General features: G+C 38.8%; 1 protein-coding gene across 3 annotated transcripts in view; it reads left to right on the forward strand.

The window, feature by feature from the left end:
- Positions 1 to 19865, forward strand: part of TTC28 (tetratricopeptide repeat domain 28) — a 569569-nt gene that overhangs the window by 167027 nt on the left and 382677 nt on the right. The window contains exon 1 of one of the 3 annotated variants that reach the window (XM_024567189.3): positions 3811 to 4589. The exons of the other annotated variants lie outside the window; for them this stretch is intronic. Within the exon in view, the coding sequence (XP_024422957.2) occupies positions 4563 to 4589 (27 nt within the window). The 5' untranslated portion in view covers positions 3811 to 4562. Of the gene's footprint in view, positions 1 to 3810; positions 4590 to 19865 lie in introns of those variants that run through there. 3 annotated transcript variants of the gene reach the window in all.

The raw sequence follows: 19865 nt of genomic DNA on the forward strand, positions 1-19865 counted from the left end.
TACTGATTCAATTTGGAGTAAGCAAAATAAATAAATAAAGACACAAAGGGGAAAAAAGATGATTTAAGATAGTATTGGTATTTAAAGGCCTGTAGGTAATGATCTTCTATTGCGTGTTACCTAGTAAATGAAAGCTGCAACACCAGCCAGCAGGGGAAGAAATGTGATACAAACAAGTGACCCAAAGGAACTGTACATAAAAAACTGAAAACCAATTTAAAGCCTTGTATCACCTTGACGTTTTAGATTGATTCTGTCTTTCTACAGAATCATAAATATATTTTCTGTCTGTCTTTTCCTGATAAAACCCACTGTGCTCGGACCCCTTTTCCCTAATTTAAATAACTTTGTATTTTATTAAGTCCAATAACATCTGAGCACGGGAGATTGCTGTCAGACCACAGACCATGCATGGTATGAGTATGGATGCAGAGATGCCTTTAGAAAACAACCCCACAGATTAGGGACCAATGTAGGTCCCTTAATTTACATGTAAGAAAGTGAAGCCTTGAGTGGTTTAAGTCAGCAGTCATATATTATGACTTGTAGATGAAATTCAGACCTACAGGCATGTTTTTTTGGCCTCTTAGGATGCTTTAAAATTTTTGAGCAAACAGTTAAAAATCAGGAAGTTTTTCGCTTCTTGTGAAAATTAGGGGATCTGGAACTGTTGGAGTGATATTCCTGCAGGACATTAGTTGACTAGAGTTGCTTAGAGCTACCTCTTTTACGTGATTCACGTATCTCCAGGTTAGCAATTCTTACAATTCCCTTTTGTCTTATACCTGATTCTCTTTCACTTATTCATTCACCTGCCTTGCCATTTTGAAAATTTTTGTTACGTAGCAAGTCAGACGCAGAGTAGAAGGTAGAACCTTTTCTCCTGATCCCTAAGCAATTGCAGGCTTTTGCTGTCATCGTTCAGGCACGGGTTTATAAACCCTGGGTTCTTTCCCTTCCATTGCCATCTACTCTCTATGTGGCATTGAACGGGTCACTTAGCCCCTCCGAATTTCAGTTTTAATGTCTGTCAAATGGTCATAATAAACATTTAATCATGTAAGTAGTTTTAAACATCTAAAGGCTTATATTAAAAGAGCCTCATAAAGTCATAGTTAATATTCTGTTATATGTTAGATTACTTAAAAATGCTGCTTCCACCATGCTCTTTGCCTACTGTTAATCTCTTCAATGCCCTGCATTCTACAGCATGAAATCCTAATTTCTTTGCCTTGCAATATTCCCTACCACTTGGTTCCAACATACCTTGCAAAAATATCTTTTACTTTGTGTGGAATGGAATGGAATGGAATTTCACTCATTCACTGTTCATTCTCCACGCACTCCCAACCCCTATTCCCATTCTTTTATCCCCTAAATACTGAGTACCTTTGCTGTGCCAGGCAGTGTTTTGAGCCCTGGGGATTGTAAGCTGAACAAGACAAAATCTCTACCTCTAACGCTCTTACACTTAAGCCTTATATTTTATGCAGGTCAATATTTTCTGTCTTGAATCTTATGTATGCTTGCCTTCCTTGCTCACACTATTCTCCTTTTTCCTTTCTTTCATTGCCTCATTCAACAAATATTTATTGATTGCTTATTGTGTCAGGCACTATTCACTGGTGTTGGTGTTATGACAAAGTTCCTGCTCCCTTGGAATTTTTGTTTTTGAGGGACAACTAAGACATTAAATAAATAAACAAAATATATGTAATAAGGGCTTTGAAGTAAAGTATAGCAGTGTAAAGAAGCTAGAAAGTAGTTGTGTGTGAGTCATGGTGTCACTATTTTAGAAAGAATGATGAGAGGCAGCCAAGAGGGTGTCTAGAGGAAGAGTGATTCAGACAGAGGCTGCAAGAAGTATTGCTCACCATAATCAAAGGTCAGCGAGGTGGCTAGCATGGTAGGGGCTGAGGGAGAAGTAAGAAATGAGTTCTAAAAGGTAGAGGGGTCCAGATCCCGAAGGGCATTACTGGCCATGGTACCTTGGCCTTATGCTCTGGAATGAGTTGTATCTTCTCTGCACTTTAAATTCAGATTCCTTTGTAAAACCTTCTTGCCCATCCCTGTTTACAGTAATTTCTTATTCTAGCTCCTGGAACACTTATTGACCACGTAACTCATGTGTTGCTTCACTGACTAAGGCAATGCCTGGTTGTCTTCTTACAGGTCTCCTGTTCTGTCCTACCTTCTTTACAACTTCCTCCAGCATAGGGAGTTAGTCTTCATCCTACATGAAGCTTTCTACCTCATTGGTACTTAATATATGTTTGTTTTGTGAGGCTCTGGCCTCAGATGTCAGTAATAGGAATTTGAAAGCAATGTCTAAGAATGAAGTGAAAGGACTTGGTGACAGATTAGATGTAAGGAATGATAGTAAGGTTTTAGCTTGTGATCCTGGAAGAGCGACAGCGCTATGGATAGATAAAGAAAATTTGGGAAGATAAACCGATTTGGGGATAGATTGATGAATTTGGTTTGGAATTTATTTAACTTCTCTTGCTAGTAGGATGTCCAAATTAAGCTGTTGCAGAATGATTGGCTATGTCAGAACGTATACAGAGTATTGCTATTATTTGTGACTGCTGCCTGCTGTATGTAATTGCAGGAGCATGGACAGGCTGTTACTCATTTCTAGTGCCTGGAACAGGGACTGACCAATAATAGGTGCTTAAGTCATAGGCACTTAATAGTTTTATCAAGACGAGAGGTAAGGCAGCGTGTAGCATGTCATGGTAAGGGCTTAGGCTCTGGAGACAGTTCATCATGGGTCTGAATTTCGGCCTTGTCACCTTCTATGTGTTGTTGTTTTGGTTGAGCAAGTGACCCCTCTGAATCTCAGTGTCCTCATGTGGATAATGAGGACCTTCCTTGCAGTGCTGCTAGGAAGGCCTGGGAATAAGACCTTCCTTGCAGGGCTGTGAGCTAATGACTGTAGGCATAAGTCCTGGCATACAGTAGTGGTTTAAGAAAGAGTACCTATTCATTCAGCTGTAATTGTTAACATTATTATTATTAGAAAGATAATGCTTTCACCATTAAACTTCAGACACTTAGGTTTAGAAAAGTTCTCAAGAGTAGTCTGTTTTAGTTAACTATTTTGGCTGTTTTAATGACATTTATATATATCACCCAATCCTGCCAATGCATATTGAACTGTGAGAATGAGTGAAACATTGTTGCAACATTGGACTCATACTATCTCAGTTACTATCATTATATATACCAGTTAGTCTCCTAGTAACTTACACTGCTCTTTATAGTCCCAGCTATCAAAATAGCCTCATGATGGGATAGGAGTTGATAGACATGTTGAATAACAAATAATAGAATTGCATAGTGTTTTTTGTATTTAGAGTTGTATCCCCTTAAACAGGGTGGAATCATTTTATAGAAGATGAATGAAACTCAATCTCCATAGAAATATTTTTTATAGTAAGAAATAATGTTAAGTTTAGAGAAGCAGAGTCTATTCTTGATTTTTAAAATCTTGTCAGATACCTCAAATCTTTTTTCTTCAAATCATACATTAAGATTTTGTTGCCTTTTGGTCCAGAGTCCTTTCCCATTTCCTTTTTCTCTCGGTGTAACTCACAAAACTAAGTACGTCTTTTGAAATGTTTTCCTGGTTTTGTAGGTCTCTTCTGGCTCTGATTCCTTACGAGCTGTTGGGTACCTCTGAAACGTATGTTTTACTTTTGGGTTTGGAGCAGATGTCGTGGCACTAAGACCCAGAAACCGTTTGCTCTGTGTGGCTGGAGCTGGGCAGGCTGTGCTCGCACTGAAGGGAAGGAAGTCATTAGTGCAGACTGAGCTGTGGAGTTGGGTTCTTGCAGGATTTCCTTCCAGCCTTTCCCCACTAAGGTTCTTGGGAATTAAAAAAAAAAATCTAAACACACAAACCAAGTTTTCCTATTTACAGTGTTTAGGGAAGGTAGGCATTTGGGGAAGCAGATCCTTTTCCCAAGTTATACAAGAAGGAAGAGAAAACAGCGTAAAGAAGCTCTGATTACAGATCTTTGGAATTTTCTTTGCTAAATTTTACAAACGAGAAATACACCCAGAATTTTGGGAATTGCTCCAGGCTGCGCGTGAGGGTTTGATTGCTTGTCTAATCTTTTTTTTTTTTTTTTTTTTTTGAGAAGAGGAGAATTCGCCAAAAGGGGTTTGGATGGCAGGAGCCCGGCTGGGTTTCTGCCGCAGCTCGTGTTCTCAAGCCCTTCTCTGAGGGAGGGTCTCTGCAGCCGGCTGGGAGACCCTCTGCCACAGGCTCCTTTTGCTGGTGCTGGCCCGGGTGGAAAATGCCCCGCTTTGGCAGGAGTATGCTGGCTGCTGGGACTTCCTAGCCCAGTGGGAAGTGTGTTCGTGGTTTGGGGATACTTTTCATTGAACTGAAGGCGAAAAGACTGGACTCTCCTGGGCTTTTTTCCCTTTGCAGTGAATATGGGAAAGAATTAGGGGGTGGGAGGGAGGCAGCATGACTTGCAGTCGCTGCTGCCCTGCGTCTGCCCCCAGCCCCCAGCCAGCATCTTGATGTTCCACATATCGGCTGTACAAATATGATGAAATGGCAGCCCCGGAAGAAGGTAAGTGTCCTGGAGTGGGGACGGGGCCCTGATGCCCTACCCAGGGAAGGGTGACAGGGAGCGGTGGCCCTTGGGTCCCTCCACCCCTTCCGTAGTTTGCTGGGCTGTCTGTTTCAAGCAGCTCCGTCCCCTTTTGGACTTGCACCATTCCCTTAGGGACGAGTTACCAAGTCTGGTCTGTGTCCACTGCCCGCTTAAGTTTTTCCTTCTTCGTAAGCCTAGACTGAGTCTCAGGGGTGACAGCTCAGAAACACCCAGTGGTTTTAGAAGCCTTGGAACCAGGGACATGATTAGCTATGCAGGAGCCTTCCAAGAGCTGCCAGGGTCCAATGACTTGGTGACGCCCCTTTCTCTGGGGGATATTTGGGACTGTACCCCCGACACATTCCAGAGTCCCTGCAGGTGGGTGTTGTCGTAGCACCTACTTCTCCAAAGGGGTTAATAGACTGTGAGCTGCTGGCAGCTGCTTCCCCAGGGCCCCGCTGGGGGGCGAGCATCCCCAGCACAAACTGCCCTGCAGCTGGCTCTGGCTATGGTGCCTCTTGCCGGAGTGCCTCGGGCCCAGCCCAGGAGGGCCTTCTGCCTGCAGGCTCCCGGGTGGTCATATGGGTCCTTGAGTGAGCACGCTGCCCATTGTGTACCGGTGTGTGTCTGTGTGTGTCAGCGTGCATGGGTGTGTGTGCATCGATCGTGGGGAAGAGGGGGAGGGGGTACTTGCTTTTTGCAAGATTATTTCCTAATATGGCTCCTTTGTTGAGAACTCAAGAAAAAAAAAAATCCAGTGGTTCTATCAAAATAAATTGCTATTGGTCCCAGAAATAATGTTTCTAAATGTGGGACTGGTCCTTACCCCAGGACGTTCAGGGAGAAAGACAGCTTTCTTCAAGTTGTTGGCAGCTGTAGGTTTGGCTAAGGCTCCCTTTTGCTAACTTGTCTGACTGGCGCTAACTGTTAGATGAACCCAGGGGTTCACTGCACAGCAGGACCTCCCTCCCGCACCCCCCAGCCCCCCCTCCCGCCCCCCGCCCCCAATACCTCAGTTGGCTGTGGTTTTTATTGACATTCTTCTGAAGGAAAACATAGCGAACTGAATGTGCTGTGCCCTTCCCCTGCCGTGTTCTGTCTCTGTTAGCAGCTGCCTGGTGTTTTACTTGAACTAGCTAAACTGAGTCTTTCTTTGTAGCACGATGTGTGATACCATGTTTTACATCAGAGCTTAAATGGAAGTCGTGTGAAATGCATGAGAAGATATTGTGCATTTGTTTTATTGCTAGAGAATCTAACAAACGCTGCTTCAGTATAGCCTAGTAAATTGAAAGGTTTTCTTTGCTAGCTAATTGATATAATTTTAATCTCTTGCACTGTCATTTGTACCTTATCCTGAAGCCAGAATCTCTCATATATTAGTTCTCACCATAGAGCTTCTTTCAGTGAGATTGGTTTCATTTATTTTAGTTAAGAGATCCATGTATCTTTCCCCCAGATCCCCATTAAAATCTAAGTTAGGTGGGAAAACCCATAGAAGAAACCATATAATTAAGCAGTTTAAACAGATGCTGTGTATTCCTGAAGCCACCCTCCCCATTTCTTCTATATTTGTAAGTTGAATATTTATGAGTACTTTTAAGATGTCTGCAAACTATGCATTCATAAATGTCTGTTTTTTCTATTTTACCCAATATGCAGTAACTCATGTGGTTATGTCTGTGGAAACCCCTCTGGGTACTGGTATTGCTTGAACCATGGAAGTATTATTCTTGGCAGTCAGGTGGATTTCTGGACTCTGGAAGATTCTGTTTCAAGTGTTAAGATTCACTCTGCAGTATTTACTCACTCTCTGATGCTTAAATTGCTATACCAGAAGGTTGTGTTTCTTCACTGTATTTATAATCCCAAATCATCATGTTATAAGGATCCAGATATAATTCTGCAGAGTTCATAGTAGATTTATAAATAAGCTGAGCCATCAAATACTGTATGACTATTTGGTGGTGGCTTGAGAACAGTTCTTGCTTCTATATTGGAAATGGAAGCTTCCTTGGAAGAGACTCAATATTAAACTTCGGTAGGGCACTGGTAAGTTTTTACAAAGATTAGGTTTATTTTCTTTCTCTTGCAAGAATACTCATATGATCAGATCATTGCCATGGTTTCTGGCTGAGTCTGTTAACACATTTGTAGTGCTACAGTCACATGCCATGTGTTTTACCAAACTGTTTCATAAAAACCATTTACACTACCAATAAGAAGTGAGACTGCATTGATGTGATTGTAACAAAGCTAGGCAGATCATTCACAGAATGCTGCCCTAAGCAACCTCTGTCCATAGCTGGGTGTCATGACAGGGATTGGTTGGTGACTTGCTATCATGGTGCCCGGTCCGCCTCTACCAGTGCTGGCTTTTGTTAATTCTGGTCTCACTGTAAGAGAATGACCGCAGGTTCTAGGTTTCTTTGTTTCCAACTGAGCATGCAGCTGGAGTATGTGATTGAAGAGGGGAGCTCTTCACTCTGCTTTTCTCTGCTTACTTGCTGGGTTAAACTAAATACTAAAATTCAGGATGTGGGCTCTGGAGGATTCAGTTAGGATCTGCTACCTTTGCACAAAAAAATCCTCTCTAAAGCATGATTAGTCATGTTCTACTGTTAGGACCAGTGAAGAGCTTAGGACCCAGTCTTCCAGAGAACAGGGGGACTCCTACCCAGAGCCCTGTAATTCCCCTAGTGGCAAGGTTCTATGCAGTTGTGATTGCATCATGGTAAGATTGGCATTTAATATCATGCAAATAGCAGGTACCATTTTTTAGGTACCTGCTCTATGCTAGGTATCTCTGCTTGATTTATATGCATTCATTTACTTCTTATCTAATGAAGTAGTAGGTGTTATAAATTGCATTTTGCAGGTAAGGAAATACATATAGAGAGGTGACTTAGGCAGAGTCACACAGCATGGCAGCATCAGTGCTGAGATTAGACCAGGTCTTATTAACTTCAAGACATGTGTTCTCCACCATTGTGGAGAACATTTTGATGCCCCGGGCTCTTAACCCAAGAAAGATAAAGCCTGAGAGATCAGATGATCCTATATGAAGGTTAGCCATAGCTTTGCTCCCTCATTTCTAGATATCAGCACCAAGACACTCTTCTTCCCTCTCTTTCTTCTTGAAGAAGCACAATGATTTTATTTACATCTGAATTCTTGAAGCATTTGCAATCTATGCCCTTTTAGGCTGATGGTCTTTTATTGATAGTAACCTTTCTATCTCTTTATGTAATACCTTTTTCTCCTTATATATTTTGCCTCTCAATTATACTTCAAGCTCCTTGAGTATAGGAACCACATCTTACACTTATTTTTTGGTGCCAAAGGTAATATAGTTGCTCAATAAATATTTATTTGATGTAAAAGTAAGTAGGAACTATTACTTTGTAGAACTTGTATTTTTAGACTTTGTTCTAAGAGGTGGCATAAACTTTAAATATAAAAAAGTTTAAAATATTTTACTTGATTCATAGATATTAGACTGTGGTGGATTATGAAAGAAACTAGAATATTTGATCACTCAGTTCTGATCTTTGGTAGACAACACCAGGAAGGGAGGGGACAGGTATCCTTTCCACAACACCCCCGCAGCAGCCCTTGTTAAGACACAGCAACAGGCTCCTTGGGCCAGGCTCCTGGTCTGTGTCAGGAGCCTTTTGTTCATACAGCCTGGACGGCCTGGCAAAGTGTACTTTCCCCGCTTTTATACTGAGAGGCTATCATGCAGCACATTCTTTTTTATCTTGTATTTGAAGAAACGATATTAATTAGAATGTTCATCTCATAGGAACATGTTTGTTTACAATTCTGAAGTGATTGATTTCTGTTCCTTAAAATCCAAGGATTAGTATCAGATAACACTGTGTAAGTAATACTGAAGTCAAAATCTTCAGGAAAGCTACTGCTGATTGGATTTTTTTATTGCTTATCTAATGTATTTTACTATTCACACATAATAAAAGATCATTAATAGGAATTTGTCACAGAAGCTACATTAATAATGTCATTTTAGAATCATATGATATATTCATCTTATTATACTTGTCACACTAATATAATGTGAATCTGGCTTCTTAAATGACTTCTCTGATGGACCTTCATTTAGAAAGCTCGTTTGGAAGCTCACATGTAAGGATTTTGTCTTGTAAATTTATGTTCTAGAATAGCTTATTTCTTTTACAAAAGAGTGCATTTCAAATCCCTTCACTTTCTCAGTGATAAAGTATTTTCTTTCTGGATTAAGAAGCTGAAGTCTCAAATTTTGGTATAGCTATACTAAATTACTTAGTTACCTGCCTGAATGCTGTGCTAGCTGTTATTATTAAATTATTCACTCTGGGTCACAGTTTGCAAAAATGATCAAACAGTGTGGACAAAAGTAGTTTTAAAGAGAAGTCTTAGAAATTCCATGATAAGGGTCTTCCTGCAAATACATCCTACATGCCATCCACAGATCAGTACAACTAGAGACCCAGGTTTTGGCTCTGACAATTCCCATGACTCGTGTCCTTGGGCGTGTCGTTTAGTTTTTCACGTCCCACTCCCCACTGTTACACTGAGCTCCTCATCAGCACTTGCTGGATCTATTGCAAGTGGCATCCGAGTGATGTTTCATTTCTCTGTCTCTTTCTTAGTCTGTTTTTTCCTTCTTACTCTTTTTAGAGTAATTGTTACACACCTACACACACACACACACACATCTGCTCACACGGTTCATCTTCCTGAAGTCCTGCCATATTCTCCATGGGCTAGTAGAGGTCTCCAAACTGGGGTAAGCCCACCTTGGCCTAGAGCATGTGCAAGAAAATGACTGGGTTATAGAGAAAATACAAGAAATTCTGTTTTTGAAAATGTATTTTTTAAATCAAAAAGAATAAAAATAAATTAAGCTTTAGTAATCTTTCAAGATAGCTTGACACTTTTGCCCTTATATTTTCAGATGCCACCAGAGGTTCTTAATGGGGTCCACTCATTGTTTATGTCTATCATTCGTTCACCTACACTGCACTGTGATTTACTGCAGTTTCCATAACAAAAACTCTTAAGTGATTAATTTTATTAACAAGAAGAAGAAATAAAGAATGTAGTATAAGTTCTACAGTAACAAAGAGGATGGTCTCTGAAGCTAGGCTGCCTAAGAGACAGCCTCGCCTCTTAGTAGCTCTGTAGCCAAGTTACTTAACCTCCCTGTACTTCAGATGTCTTATCTATTTAATGTGAACGGCACCTAGCTCTTCATATGACTTTGAGGATCTAATGTAAAATGCTTACAAGGAGTGCCTGGCATGTAAATGTTCTTACTACGTTTTTCCTGTTAGTATGATTGTACCCTACAGTCTAGTTGGATATAGTTTACACTTGCGTGTACTCCTTCCTTTGCCTAGAATGCCTTCCTCCTACTCTGTTTAACTTGTCTTTCTTTTGTCATTGGTTATGCCTTAAGCACTTCTCTGTATGAATTCATCTATAGTTACTGGGCATAGTTGGCTATACCCTCCTTCCACCATATTTGTATGGGCCACATTCATAGCCCTATACTGTAACTGTTAGTATGTATCTCTGTTTCTACTGTTGTAAGGTTTTGAGGGATAGGCACAGAGTGGAAATTCAATGAGTGAATGTTTGAAAAAAATGTAATGCACTAATGGTATAAATTACATTTAATGAAAAATGTAATGCAATTATGGATAATGATGTTCAGCCAGTTGGCAACATTCTCATACTTGTCCATTTGGAAATGCCTAACTTGCAAGTTTATCTCAACTTATTTTTCACCCTCTCAGAACATCATACTGTCTATGAGTAAGGATACCAAATTAAATGGTTACACTTCAATGGTTTATATTATATGAACTTCACCTCTATCAAGAAGAAAAAAATTATAGTTATTTTTGATGTTTCTCACAACTGATCATAAGACATGAATGCAGTGACACCATGGTTATAAAACACTGGAATAAATCTTTATTCTCTTCAGCCCTAAATATTTTTGATTTTGTAAAATTGGTGGGGAATGGTCATCTATAGAAAACTACTTCCAGGAACATTTGAGGAGCTGGGAATTGTTGATAGACTTGATAAGAAGTGAAGGAAGTCAGTGATGAGGAAATCTGATTTGATACCTTTACTGTCAGGGGCTAGTCAATAAGTATTGCCAGTGTGGGAGGGTTTAATCAGCCCAACTTCAAGAGAGGGAGCCAGCAGCCGCCTTCATTCTCCTGGTCAGTCGTGGGGCGATGCGCAGGGACGGCAGAGAAAATCTGCCGTCCCTGCCAGCTTTGGCTCCTACCGTGGATTCACTGTATCATTAATACCAACAGTGTTACATCTCAGCGTTAAGACTTTGCTTTTGTTAATGTGCTAACACTGTGTGGTTTTATTGAAAGCTATAAAAATTATATCATTTAACTGACGTTTTCAGGTTTGCATGAAGCTTTTGTCCTGGACTTTCTTCTAAGAGGAGTATTCTCATATAATGGAGCCCTTTATTTATGAACACTATTATTTAACCTGTTAGTCTTCTTTATAATTTTGAGTATTCTGTTCTTTTAGCATATACCTTTTGTGTAATAAACTTCGCATTTCCAGAAAAATGGCCTGAAGTGAGTTTGATGGCAATTGTCAAAGCTGCACATGAGGCTTTTGCTGGTAGATGTCTCTCAGTTTGGACTCTGGGGGGACTGAAATTTCTTTCGCTTGTTTCTGGTCATGTAAGCCAATGTTTATTCATGAATGCACCCATATTTCCGGCATTATTTAATTTGTTAGAGGCAGTACTTTAAATTTTTATCATGTTGGAGGACTGAGACTTGTAGAAGCAGAGATTTTGAGGCAATTCTGAGTTAGAGAGTAGTTAACATTTGGAATAGGGTCAGAGTGGAGTTGGGACAGGGGAGGTCATTGTGTGAACACATTGTGTTTGGATACATATTCTCCCAAACATGCAATATGCCCAGACTTGAACGGAGATACGTGGCAGTGGAGAGAAGAAGCGCACAAGGAAGCGTTGTTGCCCAACCTGGAATAACTTTGTTATAGCTTTTATTGGCATAACAACATTTATTAGATTACAAATAGGTTTTTTTTTTTTAATGGATAATTGACTCCTTATTTTGACTTATCCAATGTAGGTGTTCCTTGTTTCAAGGAAAATAAAAGTATAATATTTTGAATCTAAAACAGACCGAATTTCACTTGTTTTATATAACTTAAAAACCTTGAATGTCCATTATTTATTTGGATCATTAGTTCATTGTGCTCATAATTACTGGTTAAGCATGTTGGACATACTTTATACTTTTACTATTTGTTAATGAATATAACAGGAATCCATACACACATTTTCAGGATCATGCTACACTGTGGTATCTGTGAAAACCTCTACGCTTTAACCCAGATCAACCAGATATTTTTGGAGCTGTGTTTGTGGAGTTGAGATTCCCAGGCATAAATGAGATCGCCATGGTTTTGAGGAGTAGACAGAAAATGTCATAGTGAGTGGTGGTGGACCCATGATCCTTTGGTGAACTTGAGACCTTTATTACTTAATAATTAGTTTTTTTCCAAGAGAGGGGTGGGCTGGAGAAATAAAAGATAAAATGCAAACTACTTAATTTTGTTGTTAAGAATTTTGGTAAAGATACTAGGTTGAATCATGTGGATTGCTGATGTATGACCATCTTTTACCTACAAAAATAGAAATTTACTATGGTTCAATTAATATTTTGGGGGGGTTGGGAATGGTGGTGGTAAATATTGAAATTATTGTAAGACTACAATGTATTTGAGGGATTAATTATGATTTTTAATATTCCATAGTCACCATGATTTCCATGGAAAATTGTTACACTAATATATAATTTACCTGTGGTATTCTTGTGAATTTTCTGTTAACTCAAATTTAATTCAACTGCCAGCTCTTGTTAAATTTCAACCATTTTTATGTGAAATTTTCTAAAATATATTATACATTTTTTGCCTTCTTACACAGAAGGTACTAAGCATGATTTAAACTTCTTCTGATTACTCAGGATTATTATCACAAACATGAAATTATTCTACTTTGCTATAATATAGGAGCTTTTAAACATTATAGGAGCTTTTAAAGAACATAGAATTATTTGTTCCTATTCTGAATGACCTGAGATTGTCCTTTTGTTTCTTTTAAAATACTTTCATGCCTTCTTTGTACAGTTTTTATCTTTCTTTACATTTTGCCCAAAGGAATGCTGCCGTCATGTGCCTTCCTCCTGCAATTCTGTTTTATATATCTTTCTTCTCTATGGTGGGTAAGAGATGCCACTAACTGAGCCTTAGCTGTGGCTGAGGTGAAAGTAAGTAGACACCGAATGAGGGTTGCTGTTAAGAATATATGAACTTTAGAGTGTGAGTTGTGGCTTTTCATTTTGACTGCTTAGAGATTTTTTTAAAAAAGCTTAACTTTCTGATTTGAGGCTGGGTTTTATATAGTTGAGATGGTTAAATAAGTGACTTTTTTACAAGCGAGATATTTAATACGCTATTGATTCTTTGGGGATACATGGTCACAGAGACTGAATGATTGATAAATCCTATTGTACTTTTCCCTTTTCTGACAATACTTTGGTGTATTTGGCCTGGCATTTTTTTTCATTTGTAACTTCTTTAAATATATACAAGCAATAAAATACTGTGGTGGAAGGAACTAGTATTAGTAGTTTATGTGAAAGGTAGAATTGCATATTCTAGGGAGTATGTGTGATTGCCTTTGAGAAGAAACAACCAAGGAGTATGGGATTTATTTAAAAATTAATCAGTTACATATTAACCCACACATTTTTCTGTGGCACAAATATTCTTTATTTTAAACAATCCTTTTTGTTTTAGCCTGGACTTTTGTTAGACAGTATTTATGATACTGAGATTAAAACATTTTTAGAAATGAAAGGAAATTTAAGGAGCATTTTAATTTTATAGATTAGGAAGCAGAGTGCCAGTAGGGTAAAGTGACTTCTTCAGAAGAAGCATGTAGCTCTTCAGAGGCTGGCCCTAGACCTAAAAACTCTAGGGAGAGGGTCGTATCCACTGTGCTGTAGGGTTTCTACTTCTTTTCTAGGAGTCCAGACTCTAGGATTGGGCTTGTGTGTGTGTGTGTGTGTGTGTGTGTGTAAGTATATATAAAAGACAGTTATATGACATACTTTGAAGTCACAAGACATCTATTTGCTTTCAGACACATCTTTGGGGACTTATTTTCCTAGAATCCCTTTGTGCCTTGCTTTTTGTTAGCTTTGCTGGTCTGTCACCCAGCAAGACATTCAAAAATGTCTTATAACCTCTTGAGGTAGCTGGTAGGGGGGGATCACAGTCACTGAGAGTAGACAAGAAGCAGTATTAAGGGGGTCTGTGTTTTGGGGGGACAGGAGAAAAAGACAGTTGAGAGTGGAAATAGAGAGATGTTGACTACAAACTTCACATATGTCATAATTTCAAGGGAGGACCAGCTCTAGGTCAAAGTAAGTGATGCAAAAGGACCAAGAGTAAGGGGAAAAATTAATGACTATTAATAAAGATAGAATAGCTTTACTTATGAAAAGTAAACAGTTTATATAGGTTAACACAAACGTGAAGTAGACCTCATTGATAAGTAAATCATCAGAATGTACTTGTCATTGTTCTAATTGTTTGTGATTAAAATTTCTCAAGAAATTTTAATGAACCATTTAAATGCTATCTTATTTATAGTGGTAATGAAATAGACAGTTTAGAACTGGGGTCCTCAACCTCCCTTCTCCCTGTCACATTACCTCCTGAGCTCTCTCTCCTGGTCCCCCTGATCCTTGTTCTCCCGCCCCACCAGCCCCCGCCAGGGAAAAATGATCTTCCATGAAACCAGTCCCTGGTGGCAAAAAGGTTGGGGACTGCTGATTTAGAAGAACTGGCTATTATGGAACCAGTATTTCCAGTAAACAGCTGTAGGTATGGGTAAATTATCTTTGTCAATTTGAACAAAACTCTCTGACTTTATTTTTTAAAGTGGATCAATAACATGTTGCTGCACTGCATCATACTGTATTAAGAATGAATGAGAATATAAAATTCCTAAAGCTAATTTTTAAATTACTATGAATCTATAGAATATACTGCTGACATTTATAAGTTGATTAAAATAGGATAAAATGTGGAGTAGATTTATTTATATTTTTGTTTAAAATTCATATGTAAAAATTCTAACTTTAAGAGATATCAGTTAGAGAAAGGATCTTAAATTATAGGTTCTTGACTGTGTATAATTACATATGCAAATATAATTAACATTTATACTGACCAAATAAACCAGGGAAAATTAATAGGTATAGAGGTTATAATATCTCGCCATGATGAGTTTTAAACACTAAATAAAATGTACAAATTTTGGTTAAATAAAACCAGACTATTGTTCAGAGTTTAAAATATACATAATTTCTTAATGGGCTCTCTAGTCATTTTAAAGGCTGTTTCAATGATATACTTCTAAAGGGAATAATTTTATTTATTTCCTTAAAAAAATTTTATTGATTATGCTATTACAGTTGTCCAATTCCCCCGCCCCCTTTATTCCCCTCTGCCCTGCACACCCCCTCCCACCCGCATTTCCCCTTTTTAGTTCATGTCCATGGGTCGTACATATAAGTTCTTTGGCTTCTACCTTTCCTATACTATTCTTAACCTCCCCCTCTCTATTTTCTACCTACCATTTAAAGGGAATAATTTAAAAAATCAAACTTATTTTAAATGATTACATTATTAAACATTTATTTATTGGAGATACAAGTATGAATAAACTACATTTCCTCTGGAAGGGAGGATAATACAGGTTGACAAACACCTGAAATGTGAGGTGGCATATGTTGAGTATGACCAGAGAGAGTGACTGAAAGGAGAGGTCACAGCTGAGTTGGTGGAAGAAGGAGAATGGTTCTGAGTTTGGGATAAGAATTAGTAGACCATGGCCAAGATGGAGGTGTAGGTAGGTACACTTTGCCTCCTTGCACAACCAAAAGAAGATCAACACCAAATTTAAAAACAAAAAATAACCAGAAATGCCAGAAAATCAAAGTGTATGGAAGCCCAACAACAAAGGAGTTAAAGAAGAAATATTCATCCAGACTGGTAGGAGGGACAGAGACAGGCGGCCAGGGCAGAGAGGATGTGTGGCAAGGCAGCGGCTGGAAGAACAGGTGGATGAGGCAGTGGCTGGCAGAGCGGGTAGTCCCACATTTGCGTGCGAATAAACTGGGAGGAACAACTGGGGAGTGAGGCAGACCTAGCAACCCAGGGTTATAGCACAGGGAAATAAGTCTTCAAAACCTCTGACTGGAAAATTCCTATGGGGGTTGTGGCAGCAGCAGAAAATCCCAGCCTCACAGGAGAGTTTGTTGGAGAGACCCACAGAGTCCTAGAATGTACACAAACCCACCTATCCAGGAATCAGCACCAGAAGGGCCCAATTTGCTTGTGGGTGGGGAGAGAAGTGACTGAAAGCCGGCCAAGAGCCCAGCAAGTGGCATTGTTCTCTATCAGCCTCCTCCCCCACATACAGCACCACAACTCAGCGACATGAGTTGCCCTGCCCTGGTGAATACCTAAGGCTCCACTCCTTACTACATAACAGGTAACCCTAGGCAAAGAAATATGGCCCAGATGAAAGAATAGATTAAAGCCCCCCAAATAGAACTAAGCAATGAAGAGGTAGCCAACCTATCAGATGCAAAATTCAAAACACTGGTAATCAGGTTGCTCACAGAAATGGTTGAATATGGTCGCAAATTAGAGGAAAAAGTGAAGGCTATGCAAAATGAAATAAATAAAAATGTACATGGAACCAACAGTGAAGGGAAGGGAACCGGGACTCAAATCAATGATCTGGAGCAAAAGGAAGAAATAAACATTCAACCAGCACGGAATGAAGAAACAAGAATTTAAAAAAATGAAGAGAGGCTTAGAAACCTCCAGGACAACTTTAAGTGTTCCAGCATCTGAATCATAGGGGTGCCAGAAAGAGAAGAGGAAGAGCAAGAAATGGAAAGCTTATTTGAACAAATAATGAAGGAGAACTTCCCCAGTCTTGCAAAGGAAATAGACTTTTAGGAAGTCCAGGAAACTTAGAGAGTCCCAAAGAAGTTGGACCCAAGGAAGCACATACCAAGGAAGCAGACATCATAATTACATTACCCAAGCTTAAAGATAAGGAGAGAATCTTAACAGCAACAAGAGAAAAGGACACAGTTACCTACAAAGGAGTTCCTATAAGACTGTCAGCTGATTTCTCAAAAGAAACCTTACAGGCAATAAGGGGCTGGAAAGAAGTATTCCAAGTCATGAAAGTCAAGGACCTACATCCAAGATGACTCTATCCAGCAAAGCTATCATTTAGAATGGAAGGGCAGATAAAGTGCTTCCCAGATAAGATAAAGCTAAAGGAGTTCCTCATCACCAAGCCCTTATTATATGAAATGTTAAAGGGACTTACGTAAGAAAAAGAAGATGATCAAAAATATAAATGGTAAAATGACAACAAACTCACAACTATCAACAATGAACCTAAAAACAAAAGCAAAAACAAACTAAGCAAACAACTAGAACAGGAACAGAATCACAGAAATGGAGATCACATGGAGGGTTCAGGTAAAGGGAATAAGAACATAAATGGTAGGTACAAAATAGACAGGGGGGGTTAAGAATAGTATGGGAAATGGAGAAGCCAAAGAACTTACGTGTACAACCAATGGACATGAACTAAAGTGGGGACGGAATGCTGGAGCAAGCAGGGAGGGTGCAGGGGAATAAAGGGGAGAAAACAATGGGACAACTATAAGAGCATAATCAATAAAATATACTTTAAAAAAAAGAATTAGTAGACCAAAAGAGACTGCATGGTGGAGTGGCATTTCAACTAGACTTGGTGGGCTCATTTTTAACAGACAGAAACAGGGAGGCCATTCCAGGCAGTGGGAATAATATAGGGAAAGGCAAGCTCTGAGCATGTTTTTATAACATGGTAAGGAATCCCAATTTGGCTGGAGAATAGACTTCAAATGCCAGCTGAAATCCAGATGGTAATTGGCCCCAAAGATGGTGAAATTAGAGTTTCACATGCTTATTCTCCTCCTAATGCTTGGTGAGTAACTGTTTTTTTCTCACACTTTCTTATTAAAGGAAAATGAAAAACTGAGTAGGTTCCAAATGATGGGATTTTATTTGGCTCTGCAAGGATTTTTGTAAGTACCAAAGTAGCTGTTTACATGTTCTTCATGATTGCCCTATGCCTATCAGAAGGAATCTCCTCATTGTTTCATGCATAAGTCTACATTCGATTCAAGTTTATCTTTGAATGTTTACCATTCTCATTTGTTTGTACTCCTTTGGGTAGAATCTGTTACCTGATGATAAAAATATCATACATTTGGAATTCCAAACACTCCCAACTTCAGAATGTCATCTCTTTACTACACATACTATGTAGGACTGCTAAACAATCAGTTTGAGGTCTGTAGCACAATTCACAAAGCAAGAATATCTCCTGTATTTCCAAATAAAGTATTTGAGGGGAATGATATTTGCAGAATGTGCTATAGTGGTAACTTTAGAGAGTACAAGATAATTACTTGTAATTATGGCAATTTCTGTAAGGGAAATCATCTTAATTTGTTCCTACTAAGAAATAGAATTGCTCTACTCGTAGCATTTGAATCTTTTTAGGAGATTAATGCTGTGTGCCTTCATTACTTTGAATGGACATTACAGCTTTTCACTACATCTGAAATTACCCCTTTAATTCAAGCTTCTGTTTGAGTTTCTGTTAAATGCAGTCTTCATTTTTAAAAAATGATATTCCAGAGCCCTTGTTGAAGAGGACTTACATGTCCATGCTAAGCAAATTGTGAAAGAATAGTACATCTCTACTAGGAGAATAAATTTCCAAAGAAGTCACAGTCTGGATAGTGAAAAGAGCCTTTAACTCATACTTGGAGCAGTCTCCTGTCATGCTATTCCCTGAAGATTTTAAAATTTAGATGGCCTGAAGGCTGATGGGTAATTGCTATGGCTTAAAAGGAATGCTCTGTCTCTGGGCATTTTTATGAAGACAGAATTCTGACTACTTTTTTTTATTTTTAAGTATTTAATTATACCATTTGGGAAAGGTAACTTGTATGTAGTAAAGACAGAAAATTGGAAGGGGAAGAATGGATTTACACCAGACTGTAATTAATTGGAAAGAATATTGAACAAGAAATGATGGACATATGTTTACATAGTTGACAAAGGTGCTAAGTATGGGAAGTTCACTCATTGTTAGGCTATGATTGTCCCCCAAATAAATGATTTCAGTCTTCAGAGCTGCTGGGGTGACTTAAAAAATTCTGTTTTTCAATTAGCACCTATTCCTTCACATTACCCAGGAATTTCTTCCGGCTTCAGTGAGTTGAGGCTGGTGCCATAGTGCTAAAATTTCTGTCTCCCCTGATGCCAGCCACAATACTCAGCAGCAATCAGAAGCTGTGCTTGAGAACAGCAGCTTTTTGGCAGATCAGACAGAGTTAGTGAGATGCAAAAGCCACCAGTGACTCAAGAGTTCTTTGGTTTTGAAGTGTCCTGCCCCTTCTACTAAGGCCTGAACTTGCAGTCAAACTTGGATTAATTGATTGAATAATTATTTCAATATATACTTATTGAGGGTCTATTATGTGTCATGTGCTGGCTATTTATATCACAGTGAGGAGGAAAAATGAGTAATGCTTAATGGCGACTATTAAAAATTTGGGATAGTTCAGTTTTTCCTTATGAGTGTTTACTAAGTAAGTTAGTAATTAACTGAATTTGCGAGAACCAACTAATATATTAGCTGCAGGCACTCTAATAATTTATGAAGTGTTAGACCTTGGGGGTGCAGATTTAGATATAATATGATCCACATTCTCAAGAGCTTACAGTCTAGACAGGAAGTCAGATGAGAAAATAATTTTTTGTGATACAATATGATAACAATGGAACCACATCCAGGGTGCTATGGGAACACTGAAAAGCAAGAGAAAGAAGGAGGAGGAGGTGATGTGAGCTAACCATGGAACTATGTATAGAAGTTGTCTAGGTTCATAACCACCATGTATTTCTATAGTACAGACTTTCTCACAGCTTAATCCTTTCATTTTTATTACAGTGATTTTGAAAAGTAAATAACTTAAAAGAATCTTAAAAGGATTTACCATTACGATT

Source organism: Desmodus rotundus, chromosome 7 (assembly GCF_022682495.2).
Source record: "Desmodus rotundus isolate HL8 chromosome 7, HLdesRot8A.1, whole genome shotgun sequence".
NCBI classification, from domain to species: domain Eukaryota; kingdom Metazoa; phylum Chordata; class Mammalia; order Chiroptera; family Phyllostomidae; genus Desmodus; species Desmodus rotundus.